The sequence below is a fragment of the Coturnix japonica genome, chromosome 1, assembly GCF_001577835.2.
Source record: "Coturnix japonica isolate 7356 chromosome 1, Coturnix japonica 2.1, whole genome shotgun sequence".
Lineage (NCBI taxonomy): Eukaryota > Metazoa > Chordata > Aves > Galliformes > Phasianidae > Coturnix > Coturnix japonica.
The window spans coordinates 45448256-45465431 of record NC_029516.1 but is presented as its reverse complement, the minus strand read 5'-3'; the positions used below and the strand labels follow the sequence as shown (position 1 = coordinate 45465431).

Here is a 17176-nt window from a genome sequence, read left to right as displayed (position 1 = left end):
GGCTGGAGGGGCTCTGAGCACCCTGATTGAGCTGTGGGTGTCCCTGTTCATTGCAGGGAAGCTGGGCTAGATGGCCTTTAAAAGACCCTTTCAACTCAAGGAATTCTGTGATTCTACAGTTCTATGAATTTCATCCAGAAATGATGGCTATTATCTCAAGTTATCTTCTGGTGGTTAATTTGGGGGGTTAAAAGGGAGCAAAGGAATTCCTCTCCACATTAAAAGGACAAGGAGAAGAGGAGACAAGGGAATCTGCAGGCCAGTCAACTCAACCTCAACTTTCAGGTTTAAAAAAAAAAAAAAAAAAAATCTGGAACAAATAATGTGCTCATTTGTAAATTTCTAGGAGACAGCAACAAGAGAAGCAGGCAGCTTGGGTTTGTAAACAGCAAACCCTGCCAACCCAACCAAACTGCCTTCCAAGAGAGAAGAGCAGGCACTGTGGATGAAGAAGAAGCTCCAGATGTGGTACAGCCCAGATGCTCAAGTGAGGAGCCCCTACACCAGGCAGAAAAACTTGTTGGATGAAACCAGGTGGCAAAACTCTGCATTGTTTCAGTCTGTAGCAGTGGTTCACATTCAACATGAAAGGTTGAACTGAGTGAGGATCAGTCAGGACCAGCTCAGGTGCACGACCATGCACTGGTTTCATATAAATCAGATGCTTTCTGGAAGAAAGATGAGGTTTGTTAAAGCTGCAGATGACCCAAAGCTGTGTCAGGTTGCAAGTAACACAGATAACTGTTGGGAAAATAATATAAAAGAGGTTTTATGCAATAAAATAAGACATTCAAATTTCATGTGTGCTTACTAATAACATCTTGGGAAGACTGAATATACATATAGATGAGATCGGTCTAAATCCTTATAGTTACATATCTCCCTAAATCAGGAAATTGCTTCCTACTGGAGCACTGTGGAGAGCTCGCCTCCTGATTTGTGCTGTCTCTGCAAAAGGGGAACCAAAACGTCTTTTATTTTACATTTTCATTTCTTATTTTGAAGGGCTCCGTTTTGCCTCAGGTGCACTATAACTCGCATTAGTGACAAAGAAATGTGAAAAGCCTTCACTGCATTACCCACAAGCCTGGAGCTTCCATCAGCTGGGAATTCAAAGACATTCTGAACTTTGTGCTGGCTGCTGTGGTAAGAAAACAGGCACAGAGCAGACTAGGGCTGTTCCCAAGAAAAACTTATTGCTCAAACACAAGTGTTCACAACTGATCCACTAACCCCACAGGCTGACCTTCATAGAAATTATACCTATTCAAATGATAACAACATGGAAAGCACGGCTCTTGGTATCACATATTCTCCGAAATAACACCACCAGAACCATGTTTCTGTCTTGCACTGGGTAACTCATGCAGGAAGACAAATTGGACTTGAGCAAAGGTTCTCACCATGGTGCAAAAGACTGCTCAGGGACCATGTCAGACACCATGAAGAAGACTCCAGTGCTGCATTCAACACAACAGAGTTCAAAAATAACTTTTAGTTTTAAAGAAGAAGTGTTAAAGGAAAATTACTGTGGAGATAAGTATCATCTTTACATCCCAAAGCAGAGGTAGAACAAGGTTACTGCAGCTTGGCAAAGAATCCAAGCAGGAGTGGAGGCCACGTTTCCCTAAGACCTACGCCTTCCACAACATACATTCTTCATTGGTGGAGTCACTGCATCTGCTGGAAAGCTCAGCCTAGAAGGAGTCACTCTCACCCTCAAAGTGTCCTTAGATGAGATTAAATCTTAAGTGATATCTTCAGTGGCACCTTTGGAAATCACTTGGATGGACTGATATATAATTTGATGACCAGATTGTTTGAAACTTTTGATTTATGTGTATCTTAATCATGATCTTGGTGAGATCACCTCATTGGTCTGCTGTCATTTAGCTTAGTAAAACTAATGTATTAGTTTAGCAATACCCTTGCTCAGGTGTGCCTCCATTTGCTGACTCTTACTAGTTAAATCTGCAAGGAATACGCAAAGCAGGTTTACCTGAACAGAGGTCACCAACCAGACTATAGCAGTAACTTTGGGTAGGACCCACACAGGCAGATCAGCTCTGCATCTCCCTAGTCAATAACCTATGCACACTGCAAATGAAGCCATCTCCCAGCAGTGTTGGTCACTCAAAGACCACTCATTGTACGAGTGGTATGAATCATAGAATCATAAAACCATTCAGTTTGGAAAAGACGTTGAAAATCACCCAGTCCAACCATCAACCCACCCTCACCATGCCCACTGACCATGTCCCTCAGCGCCACATCCTCACAGTTCTGCAACATCCCCAGATCCTTTTCCTCCATGCATCTTTCCAGCCACCCTGCCCCAAGCTTGTAGTGATGCATGGGGATTTTGTAAGAGAAATGCAGGATCCAGGTCAGCTGCCTTGGACCTATACACCTACAGCAGAGGACATCACACCACGTATGAGTAAAAGACGTGGCCTTCCCGACCATCCAGTTAGTTAACTGTGTTACAGTCACTGATGTCTGTTAGCTTTGTGACAAGGCCAGAAGGTATGGCTTGAACTTTGTGCTGGCTTAAAAAATGATAAACAAGCCATTTTAAAAATTTTTCTTATTACTGGGAAAGCTGTTACAGGCCTGGTTTGTGGCCGGTTTTAGTCAATGACAGGCTTTAATTGGGTTTGTTTCCAGGCTTGCAGCAGCCTCTTTTAAAATCAGCCCTCTGCTCGTAAGCAGGACTGGGCCCTGTCAGATTTCAGCTGCTCTGTCCTAGGCCAGGTTCTGGGATGGGAGATGATGGATTACCATCAGAGCAAGCATGTGAACAGTGGTCAACTCATGGGTTGTTTGCACCGCATTGGAGAGAAGGGAGAAATGCAGCCCTGAGAGGTGGGAGTTTGGTGGCTGGGCCAACTGCCTGCCTCCATTTTCAGATAGGGAGGAAGGGCTCAAGCCATTTGAGGCATTTTCTTGGACTTCCTCTTCATTGTTTAATTAAAACACACCAGCTATGCACCCTTCATCCCATGACTTGGCCTTTGCCTTGGCCATGCAAATGGGGATGAGCCCAGCGCAGGCCATGTTCTGACAGACCTGGCATCCACCTCAGCCAAAATAATTCATGAAGATTTTTCTTGCAAGGAAGTAAATGTGCAGTAATGGCTCAGGCACAGCCACCAAGCCCCGGCCTCTTTTATGGGGCTCACACCCTTGTGTCAAGTGTTTACTCCTTGCTTCCAACATGTGAGCTGGTGAAAGGCTAATCTGAACTTCTCAGAGTTGTATGATGTCTGTGTATCTCCCACTTTGCAGTTTTTCTTCCTTGCAGCTGGTTCTTAAACAGCAAAGAATTTGCAATTGTGTAAGTAATGAGAATCAAGTAATAACACCTGGAGGCATTCAAGGCCAGGTTGGATGGGGCCATGGACAACCTGATCCGGTGCTTGATCTGCCTATGTCAGGGGATTGAAACCAGATGACCTTTGAGGTCACTTCAAACTCAAGCCATTCTATGATTCTGTGATTTAACATCAAACTTCAAATCACTTTTCTGATCATCACGGAAAGCCTGCTTCATTCCCTCAGCATCACCTATATGTTTCTTCAGCTATAATGGAAGTCAAACAATGTCTGTATGATGAAAACAGCATTAAAAAGTTTGCTGAAATTTTGCAGTGGGACACTACTTAGGGCTATAACACCAGCAGAGTCTGATCTCCATGGCCCTTCGTGCGAGGCAGTCAGAGGATGCTAACAACTTGGCTTCATGACAGAATAAAGTCCAAGGCCACCTGATGTCTTCATCGCTTGATAGAAGAGAATGAGAGAACAAAAACCTCATGGATTTTGTAACATGAAGTTGCACGATGGACCTTCTGAGAAGAGAAGTGATAAAGCCAAATGCATTAGGAAGGTAAGTAACTGATGATAAACCCTATTGTTTTACACCAAGGTGTTGCATTAGTATCACTTGTATTTTGGTGTTTGTGGTTAATTATTGACTTCTCCCTATGTGTAGAAGGAAAGCACTCATGAAGGCATTGCCTTTTCTGTTAAGCCAAGAAGCCAAGAAAGTACAGGATCGATTTAGGGAGAAGCAGAAAAAGAAAGAAAAGAGGAGAGGAGAAGAGGAAAAGAACAGAACACACCTATATTTCCTGTGGATTTTTTTTTTTTCTGCAGCAATTGTAAACACAGCTCAGATTGAGTTGGTTATCACAGTGTGTGATTAAAAAAAAAAATCTAAATTCATTCAGGAACACAATGTTAAAAATAAAAGATCTAACAGACATATTTTGCTCTTTATAAGCACATGGGTGCACAGAGGATTTATATCTGTGGGACAACTCAGAAGCAAATTAAAAAATAAGCTTAAGGTTGGAGCTCAGCAGATTTCAAAACACACTGTTTATACTTTCTGCAGGACAATAAAGCTTATCGAGAACTTTCCCATTGGATACCGGAGTCAAAAGAAGTAAGAGGAATGTGAACAGCAGGCTTACTCAGGGTCTTTCCTATCACTGTAATTCTTTGTGCACAGATTTCCCTTGTTAGATTGTGCTCCATCACATAAAGATCATTTTTAGGAGATCATTGTGGGTACAGAGCTGAGCTGACCAACCTGCTCAGACATTTGCCATCACTTCACCATCCACAAGCTCAAAGCAACTTAACTAAAAATAAGATGTTTTCACTCTACAACCTCGTGCTTTCATCTCCATTGTACTCCCGGATAAATCAGCTGCCGGTGTAAATGTATTCATTTAAATGAAATTTCATTTAGAAGACAGAAGAGCGGTCACAAAGAAATGGTGGCACCGACCTTCCTGTGTAACAATCCCCGTGCGCTTTATGTAGGAGGGGAAGCATCACCTCCCTGCTGAAGGGAAGAGCTGAGCCTCGGGAGTGAAAGATGGTGATTTGCCAACGCTGGGACAGCACGCGCATCTCCTGATGCTATTACACATTTGTGCTTTTGACGTGGAACAGAATATGAAAACAATGCATACCATAAATGCATTTCAGAGCTTGAGATGAGCTTTAAAACACCAGATCTCAAGCAGTGGTGTTTCCTACACAGAGCCCACCTCTGCTAAACCCAGCAGTCCAATCTGCTCTTTTTGCTCCTTCAAAGGGACACTGTATGGCTGTTTGTTAGGACTATAATGCTGCGTTTTCTAATGAAATTAAGTGTTTTGGAGAAGTTCTTTTAAGCAAAAACATGTGTTCCGGGGAGGAAACATTCTTCTGGTAAACAGCTGAGCCCTTAACATTTAGCAACATAACTCTGTGTTTGCAGCTATTGAAAGCTGTGTGACTAAGGAAGCCTGCATTTCTGGGGCCGAGGACTGCAAGCATTTTGCTTGTTGTCAGCCAGCCAGACATTTCTTTTATGTATACGCTAGCTGCAAGAACCAGCTATTGACTGGTTGCTTCTTATGGTTTTAATAAAATGTGTCTTGTATCAAAATGCTGCTGGGTTTCAACACTGACACTGGGCTGAGCAGTGCTCTCTGCTCAGGCACAGCTGGTTCCTGCTTTCCAGAAATATCTCTGTGCCCCGGCATTGCTTGCAAGGACTGAAGCCTTAAATCATTTTCTCATCCTTCTGACCCACTCCAAGAGACACCCCTCTGCATACAGATCCCCCTCTTGGAAGGGGGTCATCCCTCCTTCTCCCAGCAAGGAGAAGCAGCAGGAAGCAGTTGAGGCACAGAGGAGAAATTACCTGCTAGCCACAGACATCAGCCATTGGAAGCATACAAGAAAGTGAAAACAGCTGGAAACTACAGCAAGGGACAGGGACGAGAAGAGAGGAGCATCCCACACACCAATGGGAGGGAGAAATGCTTGTGCTGTCAATGCTAGGACACAACGTTCTGGGCACTTCAATGACTCCCGCTGCACGACAGGATGTTATCTCATTCCCTGTAGCCCTCAGAGCAGCTGGGCACGCTTACAGTTTTCAACTACTACCAGCTAAGGCCAAACGAGATCCCATGATAAAAGTTCAAGGCCTCGCATTCCTCTTCTTATTGCTTTCCTGAGCAGGTTCTCATTTTAATCAGTCTTAAGGTACTTTCACCCAGCTATCTCAAAGCACATAACAACCACTGTAATTACTGGCAATAATGAGCTAATTAATTCTTCTGGGTATTAGTTCTCAGGGAATAAGTTCTACTGTTCTCAGTGTGGGGATGTGAAAACTGAGGTAAGAAGGAGAGGTGCTTGTTCTTTGGAAAATAGCTCTGTTTTCTTTTTTCTAGTTGAATCTTTTCTTAGTTTTATTCACATAGGCCTATGTATTTGGTTTTTAGAATGCTTTATGTTTTATTGTTGTTTTCCAGTCATTTAAAGTGTTTTGAATTTGGCAGATGACACTTAACAACAGTTGGTTTTGTGCTTCTGTATTGAGGTTCATTGAAGAAAACTGCAATGTTTTCAGGAAAATGAACAGATGCTGAAGGCTCTCCCTCTAACATTTTTATTTATTGATTTCTATTCTATTTATGTGTCTTATTTCTTTTCTCCTTTTCTTGTTTTAGGGAGCTGTGTGCGTTTGTTTGTTTGTTTTCCCCCAGAAAAAAAAAAGTGACAAATGGCATTTATTTATTTATTTCAATTTATTTTCCCTCTACTTCAGCTTATATTAATTTCTTTAATGTGGAAAACTAATATGTAAAGAACTAACATATTCTTCTGGCTGTGAAACCTCTACTGCAAAATGCATGGTTTTACTAACCTATCAGTTAATACATTAATGTATCAAATAGCATCCTGGGCTCCATCAGGAGAGGGGTGGCCAGAAGGGACAGGGAGGTGATTGTCTCTCTCTACTCTGCTCTTGTGAGGCCCCATCTGGAGTATTGCATCCAGGTATGGAGCCCCCAGTACAAGAAAGACAAAGAGCTGTTGGAGGGGGACCAGAGAAGGGCCACAAAGATGACTGGGGGCTGGAGTACCTCCCATATGAAGACAGGCTGAAGGAGCTGGGCTTGTTCAGCCTGGAGAAAAGAAGGCTGTGGGGTGACCTCATTGCAGCCTTTCAGTACCCAAAGGGAGCCTACAAACAGGAGGGGAGTCAACTCTTTGACAGGGTAGATAACAGCAGGACAAGGGGAAATAGTTTTAAGTTGAAGGAGGGAAGATTTAGATTGGATGTCAGGGGGAAGCTCTTTACTATGAGAGTGGTGAGGTGCTGGTACAGGCTACCTAGAGAGGCTGTGGATGCCCTGTCCTTGGAAGTATTCAAGGCCAGGTTGGATGGGGCCCTGGGCAGCCTGGTCTAGTAAATGGGGAGGTTGGTGGCCCTGACTGTGGCAGGGGGGTTGGAGATTAGTGATCCTTGAAGTCCCTTCCAACGCGGGCCATTCTGTGATTCTCTGTAATGTGAAGAATACGGATGCAGGACTTCTGGCATTCACCAGAAATATATGTTTCCCACAGTTTGGATAAGATAATTCCCTAAAGTTGTTCTAAGGCTGAACAGAGAGGAAGCTACGCAAATAAAGGACTTTGGTGCTTTGGGTTTTTCTTTATTTTTCTGTCAGCTTCCTCTAGTGCTTAACTAAACCAACTAATGCTTGTGATACACTCTGGAATAGCAAATAACTACCCAGATTCTTCACTTTTAGTCTGTGATCTAGTGAGCATGCAAGCTCAGTTTTACTATGGCAAGCAGTACAGCAAGATTGCAGTGGAACTATGTGCTACATGCAACTGTTGGTAGGAGCAAGCCTCTAGATAGGGGCTGGTGTCACAAAACTCTTATTTGAAACATCTGCTTTCCTCTCAACTTGTTTAGTAAGGGCCAGATATTTAAAAGCACATAGGTGTTTATGTGCACCTTGGTATCTTTATAAAGCTGGCATTAATTCCTTCTCAAAGTATGGATTAAGGGCCTCTAGAGAGTCTGAAAACTGTATATAGACTTATTTCAGTCGGCTTTTAATTCTAAGGGGACTTTAAAAAGTTAAAAAAATAGTTAAAATTAGTCTCAGCTGTGGTTAAAAAAAAATAAAGCACTTCACAAGGAAGGGAAATAGGCAATCTGACTAAATAAACTGAGGTAACATGAGACTTCTGTGACTGGGATATTTCTGGGAGTTTAGCAGCAATTGGAGGCAAAAAGCAGTGAGAATCGTAACAGTCTGTAAGGTGATGCTGCTCGGTCATTGTTAACCCCAGCAACTTCAGTTCTGGGAGCAACGAGCCTTCTGATCTCCTGGCTTCTTCCTATTGCTTGTTGCTGTTGTTTTCCAGATGTCTTCAGCTTTATCTCTAAATGTATGGATTTGGATACTGTTGCTCCAGAACTCTTTGGGACAGATAAGGCTCTTTTGATCGCTTCTGGGACTGTTTGAGCAGAGCCCTGCTCCCATTTTCCTGCTGGTGCTGAGGGAAATGACAGCAGCTCTCCTTGAAATAAAGCCCAAATACGGGAAGCTCAGGGCTGGAAGTATGAGGGAGCTGGAGGATAATGGCGATAGGACTAGGAAGCTCTACCAGCTGTTTTTGTCACACTCACTGTTTTTTGTGATAGGCTCTTCCTCAATACCTGCTTCAGTTCATCCGTACAGGATTGCAGAGGGCTCAGGACAGGGGAGGTGGGGTGCCGATGCTATGAAGGCCTCACAGATCGTGTATGATGAGATGTGAGTCTCTACCCCCCCCCCCCCAACCCAAGTTTAAGGTAGAAATCTCAACTAAGCACTTAGACCTTCAGAAGATTAAAAACGTATCATTTTCCTGGACTCTTTTATTGACGAACCAACACGCAGAGCTCGAATTCCTTCCAAACGGGACAGTGCACATCGAAAGGAACTGCGTCTTTCCACGAAGAACACACGCAGCCCCGCACTTCCTTCCCTCTCTTATCGCTTCACAGAGGAGCTGGGCTGGGGCATTTCCTCGCTAATGACACATGACGAGCGTTTAAAGGTTTGAGCAACCCCTGGCCAGCCGCTAATCCCCGTTAAGCCCTCAATGGCTCAGGGGCTGCGAGGGGTTATGGCTGTGGCGAGTGACGTCGGGTGCCGGGCCCGGCAGGACGCGACTGACGGTGTAGGGCCGGGGCGGGGCCTAGCGGTGCCGCAGGCCGCTCTGAGCCACCGCCACCAGCCGCTTCTTGGCCGACGGAAAAGTGCGTGACGAGCGGAAGGAGGAAACGTAGCTTTTTTTTTGGGGGGGGCACTTCCCCTTTAAGGGGCGGGGCCAACGCAGTTTGCGGAAGAAGCCGGCGAGCGGCGCCCGCTGATTCGTCGACGCGGTCTCGTGACCTCGCGGCGGCCCCGCCCTTCCCGCCGGCTGCCGCACGCCGGCCCCCCGCGTTCCATTGTGTGCGCCAGCGCCCCCTGGCCCCGCCCCCAAGCGCTGACCACGCCCCCCCCTTTTTTCTCCCCCCCCCCTCTTGGCTCATTTCCGGCCGCCGCCGCCGCCGCTCGCTTCCCTCCGAGGACTCGGCAGAGTGAAGAAACAACAGCCGCCATTTTGTTTGTGTGTGAGCGACCGAGGGAGGGAGAGACAGAGCCAGAGGCCGAGCGGACGGGGCGAGCCGGGGGGAGGGCAGCGCAGAGAGACCCAGGGGCCCGACTAGGGGACGGGGAGAGCAGCGAGGACCCGAGCCGCCCGCCCCCCGCTATCTCCCTTCTCTTTCCCCTTCCCTTTTTTTTAATTTCTTAATTTCCTTCTATTTAATTTCTCCCCTCTCCTCCTTCCTCCCCCCCGCTCTCGCTTCGCCCGCGCCGTCGCACACGCTCCGGGAGCGGCGGCCGCTGAGCGCCAGGCAGGGGCAGTAGGGAGCCTGCGCCCGGCCCCCGCGCCGCTGCGCGTCCCGCCCCCCCCGCCCATCCGCCCCCCCGCGGGCAGCGCCGGGACCCCCCCTCCCCTTCCCCCTCTCCCTCCCTCCTTCGGCCATTTAACCCACTCCCGGCGGAATCTTTATTTGATTTTATTACTTTAATTTTAACCCCCTCCCTTCCCTTCCCCCCATCCCCCGCTTCAGTTCAGCTCGAAGGGGTCGCTGAGCCGCACCCCCTCCTCCTTCTCCTTTCCCCCCCCCCTCCCCGCTACCAACCTCGTCGCTTCCTTTCCCCACCCTCGCGAAGAGGGAGTCCCCGTGGCGGAGCGGAGCCGGGCAGCCCCCTCCCCGCCCGGCCCCGGCGCCCGCAGCCATCCTCAGCCGCCCGGGAGGAGGGGGAAGGTAGGCAGAGAGCGGGGGAGGGGCCGGCTCCTTCCTCCTCCTCTTGCTGCTGCCGTGGGCTCGGCCCCTCTGCCTGCGCCCGAGGGGGGGGCAGCGCACTACTGAGAGCGAGAGAAAGAGGAAGGGGAAAAAGAAGAGAAGGGCGGAGAAGGGGGGGGTAGGCAGAGAAGGGTGTCGAAACCCGGCCCCCCGGCTCCCCATCCCGCGATCGGCGCTGCCTCCATCAGAACAACAACCCCTCCTCCTTCTGCACAACAAGATGTGAAGCGGAGACTCCTGGGACTTATCCTCATCCTCCTTCCAGCTCCCCTTGCTGCAGCCATTAAGCGGAGCGACCGAGAGGAAAACGCGCGTTGGAGCTGGGGCCGCCCGGCCGGCCGCCTGCCCCCGGCCCGCTCGCTGCCGGTGGGTTCTTTTTCGCAGGGTGGTGTCGGAGGGGGAAGGCGCTGCTGCGGGAGGAGGAGGACGGCGGTCGTTTTTTCTTTTTTCCTCCTCCTTCTTCTCTCCCCTCCTCCTTCGCCCGCCTCCTGGTGGCGATGAGGAGGAGGAGGACGGCGCCGAGGAGGAAGAGGCTGATGGCGGCGGTGAGGAGGCAGCAGCAGGAGGAGGAGAAGAGCCCCCGGAGGATGAAGGTGATGATGGTGGCGGCGGCGAGGAAGCACCAGCAGCACAACAGCCGGGATTAATCTCACTGGAAGGAAAGAAAAAAAACAACAAAAAACCCAAACAACAACAACAACAACAAAATAACCAACACCACCAGCCTCTTTTTTTTTAATTATTATTAATTATTTTAATATTTTTTTTAATTATTCTTTTTGGCGGGGGCTTTTGCCATCCCCGCGCGGCCCCGCGCCCGCGGGCAGAGGCCTCTCTCAGCCCCTCCGCTCCCACCTCGCCCCGCTCCTCCCAGGGGCGGAAAAAGGGGAACTCGGCCGCTCCTCGCCCCTCCGCATCGCCGCACCGCAGCCCCCCGAAGGCCCGGCCCCAGGAGTTGGGGGCTCCCCCCGCCGTTTCTCTGCTCGGAGTGATTGTCTAAAAAAGAATTAAAAATGGCCGAGAATGTGGTGGAGCCGGGCCCGCCTTCAGCCAAGCGGCCTAAACTCTCCTCGCCGGCGCTCTCCGTGTCCGCCAGCGACGGCACAGGTCAGTCTCGGGGGCTCGGGCCTCGGCCTCCTTCCTCTCCCTTTTTTCCCCTATTTCTTCCCTCTCCTGCCCGAATTCCCCGTTCCTTCCCTCTGCCTCGGGCCTGCCCTCGGCCTTTCCAGCTCCGAACCTATTTGCTTCACGGTGCAGGAGGGTGTTCGCGTGTTTCTGCCCTTCTGTTTCTTTTGGAAGCGAAGCTAGTCTCTGCATTGTGCATTTGGGCAATCGCTGCCCAGATTTAGTCCATTTCTCGTCTTTTACGCTGTCGCTATGGCAGAGCTCCTCGGCGAGGCTGGGTGCCTTGAGTTCCCGTTGCAGAAGATTGAAATTGCACAGGAGCATCATCTTTAGCACTCTTTATTGTTGAATTTATGGGTGTGCCTGTCCACATACACAAATGCGTGGCTTATTTCTTGTTTTACATAGATTCACGTGTATATTTTTGCCTCTAGAGTTTGTTTAGTAATTGGCTTTATTTCTCTGTTCCTTTTCTCTCCCCCCCCCCCTCCCCATGCATACTGTTTATTTGATCGTATTGTATTATTTGTTTTCCTTGTTCTTCTTTGCTGAGGAATGTCCCAAATTTGCTTTTTCATTTGCTTCTGATAGCTCTTTTGCCAAAGCCAGTGGCCTAAAGCCTGAAACCAGATTGCCACTTTAGGGCACGAGGTTCATCAGGACTCTTAGAGAAACAAAATGTTACTTCACCTTATTTGCATCAAGAATCAATATGGAGTGCACTTCTTGCATCTCCCGTTTCTTTGCTGTGAGACCAAAATGTCTGAAACTACCCTGTAGACATACAGGTTATGAAGATGGAGGGGCTTCTCTGCAGTCCCTTTAGAGCTCCTTGGTGATGCTGTGGAGGTGAGAAATGATGGGTGTCCCAACCCCTTGCAGATAGATCTGGTTGTGCTGGGAGAGCAGAGGGTGTACCAATGGGATGCTCTGCTTTTAGATGCCTCTTGAGAAGCAGATGAGCTTTTGGTATCATTCTGCTGAGAGAGCACTTGGTTACCTGTCCTCTGGAGTCTCACTGCAGTCACTTTAGGTCTCCTGGAGATGTGGACAGCAATCAGAGCTGAAAAGAAGGAACAGTTTTAAAAGACTAAGAGAGCTGATTGATCTGACTCTTGACAGTAAGCAGAAGGTTACAGGATTCAGTTGGATTGAGCAGTAGCTGTGGTGCTGCTTGGAATCACGTTCAGAGTTGTGACTTTTGTCTTCCCTGTTCTTGGTGAATGACGTATTAGCTCTGAAAAGTTTGTGTGCAACTTTTAGAGCGTGTTAGATCCAGGGAGGATAGTGTGTGACTGAAGGAAATGACTGTTCCCCCCACTATCAACAGGTCTTCAGTGAGAGAGCAGAAGAGGGACGGAAAATCTTTAGCCAGTGCTCGCTGCTGGGCTTGGAAACCAGTACCTAATTCAGCTGTAACCATTTTGACTTTGTCTTGGCAGTGGTGATCTCATTTTGTTTGTGGATGTGAATTAACGCGTTGGTTTTTAATTGTGAGCTTATCGAGCAGCTTAATAAATTGACTTTCTCTAGTTACAGTGAAATACTGAGGAGTATTGAGCAGGAACTCAGAAGTGGCAGCACAAAATGGAATAAAAGTCTTATAGAGTCAGTGAGGTGGTCATCGTCTGGTAGCAGTGCAGAGGTTTGTAGTGCTGCAGGTGCTTCACAGATGCTACACAGAGGGTTTTTAACCCTTCTGGTTTCTTATCTGACAATTTTTAACCCGCATTTGGGACACTTCCACTTTGTTCTTTAACTTACTACACCTGTTTCTCTGATGGAAATAAAATCAAGTGTGCCAAACCTATACATATATTTTTCAATTGCTGCTTGTGTGGCTCTTTTTTGGATCTCGCTTTTGTTGTTGTGGGAAGCAGCTCTCAAGTTGTCATTTTTAACGTATCTGCTCTTTAAATTTGTTCTGAAATAGTGCTGGCAGCTCTCCTGTCATAAATTCCACACAGAGAATCTATTAAATTGTCCCTGCTCCTGAGTTCATTACAGAAAATCAGAAGCACGGTGCTCATCTCCTTGTTCCAGCACTCTTGTTAAACTCAGGGTTCAGTTTCTATATTCAACCTGGAGGGAGAGAGGTTTAGAAAATTCAAGGGTCCATCAAACTTTCCAGCTCACACAGTGGGGCTGTGAGCCTGTTTCCTCTGCTGACTTGTTGCCTTGATTTCTTAATGGGAAATACAGTTTCAGCCTGTTAGGTACCTCGAAGTGATGGCTGGTTGTAGTTAACTTAATCCCAGTCTGGTAGTTCAGTCACCAATATGCGTACACCGAGCCTCTGATTCACTGACATTTTCATTTTGGGATGATGCTGATGTTGTGGAATGGGAATGTACTAAACTCAATCAATTAGTTGGATAGAAGAATGGTAATCACACATGTATTATCTTCAGGTATTCATACTTCAAGCTTCGCTGTGGGCTCACCTTTTGTTGGCACAGTGTCCTCAGAGTGGCATATAAATTTGTGACACTGTGCTAGCAACTTTTCTGTACTGAGCAGTTACATTGAGAAAAGTCATTTGCCAGTGTAGCTTCATTTGCTTAGCTCTTCCTCTCTGGCAGAAACACTGTTTTCATATGTTGCATCTCATCTGGGAAGATTTTTTTAACATTATATTAGGAAATTAATTGTATGACTCAGTCTATTTTTTTCCACCACTATAGCGGCATTATTTCAGTGCATCCTGAACAATCGTCTCCTTGAGCAAATGAGTAGAAATCTCTCATAACAATTCATTTTTAAAGGGATGCTTTCAGTAGCGATTTGATGTCGTCTTTTCTATCTGTGATCTCTTCAGTTTTTTTCCCCATGGTGATGGGGATGTGCTGAGATTGCCACGTACAAATTTCTATGTGGTGTATTCAGTGAAGATGAGGGTAATCATCTTTTACATCTCTTGCTGTCCTTAGAAATAACCTGGGTTCTGTGTGCTGGGAAAGCTTTTGGTGCTGCGGATTCCAAACTGCTGTCTTCCATCAAGCAATAGAAATGGAATATAGGCAGCACTGCAGTGTGCTGGTACGGTATTGCTTCTTTGGTTGTTAGATCTGAAAATAGGATTGGAAGTGCTTAGTGTTTCTGACTTGCTCTAAGTCAGTTTTCTACAATTAATTAGCTGGCACGTGTTCTGTCAGACATTGCTGCTGGCTTCGTGTGTGCCTTAACTTCCTTCAGTTTACCAAATCCAAAAGTCTCATTTTTCTGAGCGGTAACACATCTTCAGTCTCTCCATTTCAGTACCTGACTTAAACTGTGTGTAAGACAAGTCTTCTTGTTTTGTTAGTTTCCTTCAGGAGCTGCTTTTGACCTTTAAAACTTTCCCTTACAGCAAAGGTTTAAATCTTGCATGAAGACAACCGCCAAAAAACAAACCAACAAAGCCCAAACTTCTGACCTGGGCTGTCACGGTTTTGACTGATCCTCATCTTTCATGTGTTCCAAATGTTATCAGACCGTTTCCTTGCTTGAAATGAATCTTACTGATCTTGTCTTACTGCCTTTTCCAGAGGCACTTGTAAGGTTTTCATAGCAGAGTGAAAACAGAGCTGGTTTTTGTGTATTTTTTTCTTAGAGTTTGTATACACATCTTTTAAATAACAAATCTGTTTTCTGACCAGTGTTGAAGACCAAGCTGTTTGCTGCTTGGAGCCATCAGTTCAAAGTTTCTATTCCTTCTTGTTGAACCTCTTTCTTTTCTTTTTTTCCCCCCAAGCGTTACTTGTAGTGAGATGAGAAATGCATTAAAAATAGAGTCTGTTGGATGATATAGTCTGTAAACCTGGCATTGCAGTAGATTACATTCAAGCCAGAGGCAGACACAGGGACACACCATGGAGAGTGATGGGGTATCTGTGCCTTACAGTTGTCTGGACTGTCGAAGTATCTGCATGAGGAAGAGGTATATTAAATGTTTTGCAAAGCGATCATTCTGATGGCACTTAGGATTTCCTCTGAAAGGTTGCTACAGGCTTTGGATGTTCCCGCACTTCCAAATTGCTGTGCTGCTGCTTTTACTACTCCGCTGAGTTGGGTGTGTCTTGTACAGGTTATGAAAAATACCCTGCTAACTTCAGCATCCTTTCTTTGCAGTGTCAGAGCAGGGCTGAGATTTAGTCCAGGCAGCCCCTAGGTCGTTGGTCAGTTCTGTATTCGCAAGAAAAACCCTTCAGAATGCTTTAGCTGGGGAGAGTGTAGTAGAATCTAGAGCTTTTTTGAGAATGTGCTTCCAAGTTACAAAGGTACAGCAAAAATAGTTTTACAGGAAAAGTTCAAAGTGATTTTATTACTAGATTTTAATTTGGTATCGTTTCTTGTTTGTTTTTTCCTTCTCTTCATAGGCTGCTCTTCAGAGGAGCAGCCTTTCAGTGCATGTTCTAACAACGCAGTGACGTTACTTTAACCTTTCTCATCACCATAAGTAGGGTCCCCTTGGAGAGGGTTTGGCCAGAAGTCACTCAGAGTTATTATCTGGCAGAGTATTTTTGCTGTGTCGTTCTCATCATCAGATAACACGCACCTGTCTCCAAGGACTTGGGTTTTCTGTCTTTCCTTACACTGTAGCAGCAGGCTGAAGTAAAATACATCTGTCCTTGCATATGGCTGTATGCAGTGACAGTGCATCCAGAGCTAGGTTGAGTTTAGAGGACTTCAAGTAGAAATGGATGCAGGGCGAATCACAGGAATCCTCTCCCTGAGCGGTGACTGATATACTGGCCGATGTGATTTTGTTTGCTTTCTAAGTAGCAACAAGTTTGCTTAAAGCGCTTTGGCATGTGAGAGTGTTTAGAGTTGTGCAAAATGCGTTTTCTTTTTTCAAGCGCCCTTCTCTGACAGAACTTGCTGATGAAAGTCTGGAAGAGGAATGTTAAATTCTCTACTCCATAAGTAACTCATGGTTTAGTTGGCTGTGCTTACAGAAACAGTGTGGATACGGAACTATGGTCTAAGCTAGGATTCTCACTGAAAAAGTGAAAGTTTACTACAAGATTCTCAGATCTCTTTCTATTACTGATGACTGTAAAATGGGCTGGATAAGTCTTTAGCTCTTTTCCGTTTTTGACAGTGCGAAACTCTTCAATACTGCATCTATTCTGCATCTCCACAAGAAGTGGAATTTTGAACTGCATTTATTTGCTTGCAGAACTGTGATGTTCCTGGGTATCAGGAACTCCAGCTGAATGGCTGGATCAAGTTGATGTCTGATGTGCTGTCTTTTGGTTTAAGTATCTATGAACTTGATACTATACTACTACCTTTCTGGTTTTACTTGGGAGTAATGTTGAACGAACTCAAGTCAGTCAGCAGACTGACTTCACTCTGCTGATTGTGCGTGCAGATTGCATCATTGCAGAGTTGGAGATGACAACAAAGTCAGCTTCATTCTTTCCCTGAACCTGATTTGTAACCATTTTTGAAATGAAGCTGGTGATGTCTGTTTGCCGACAAACATGTTTCCTTCCTATCTGTCTGTACCCATTTTTTTTTGCCTACGAGTGTAGCAAACCAGCAGCTCTCAGACTGCAGAGACCACCAGCTTTCCAGACTTGTGTGCGTGGTGCTCCATCATTTATCAGACTCCTGGCTAAAATGCCTTTCTTGCTCTCTGGCAATACCACAGATGAGCAGTATGCAACCTAATGTGGCCCTGTGGGAATTTCAATGGCATCCATGTGCAAGATACTCTTGGGAGCAAGATTATTTAATTTGAGACTGGAAAGGTAGCACGATGAAATTCATGCGAACACCAACACGTTCACAAGTTAACCATTAACTGTGTGACTTCAGCACCTTGGAATTGAAATATCAGCGCTTCAT

General features: G+C 46.3%; 1 protein-coding gene across 1 annotated transcript in view; it reads left to right on the top strand.

Moving 5' to 3' along the window:
• The first annotated feature begins 9860 nt into the window (after positions 1-9860).
• Positions 9861-17176, top strand: part of EP300 (E1A binding protein p300) — a 58751-nt gene continuing 51435 nt past the window's right edge. Inside the window, exon 1 of the mRNA XM_015860798.2 lies at positions 9861-11323. Coding sequence (XP_015716284.1) covers positions 11230-11323 — 94 coding nt within the window. The 5' untranslated portion in view covers positions 9861-11229. The remainder of the gene's footprint in view (positions 11324-17176) is intronic.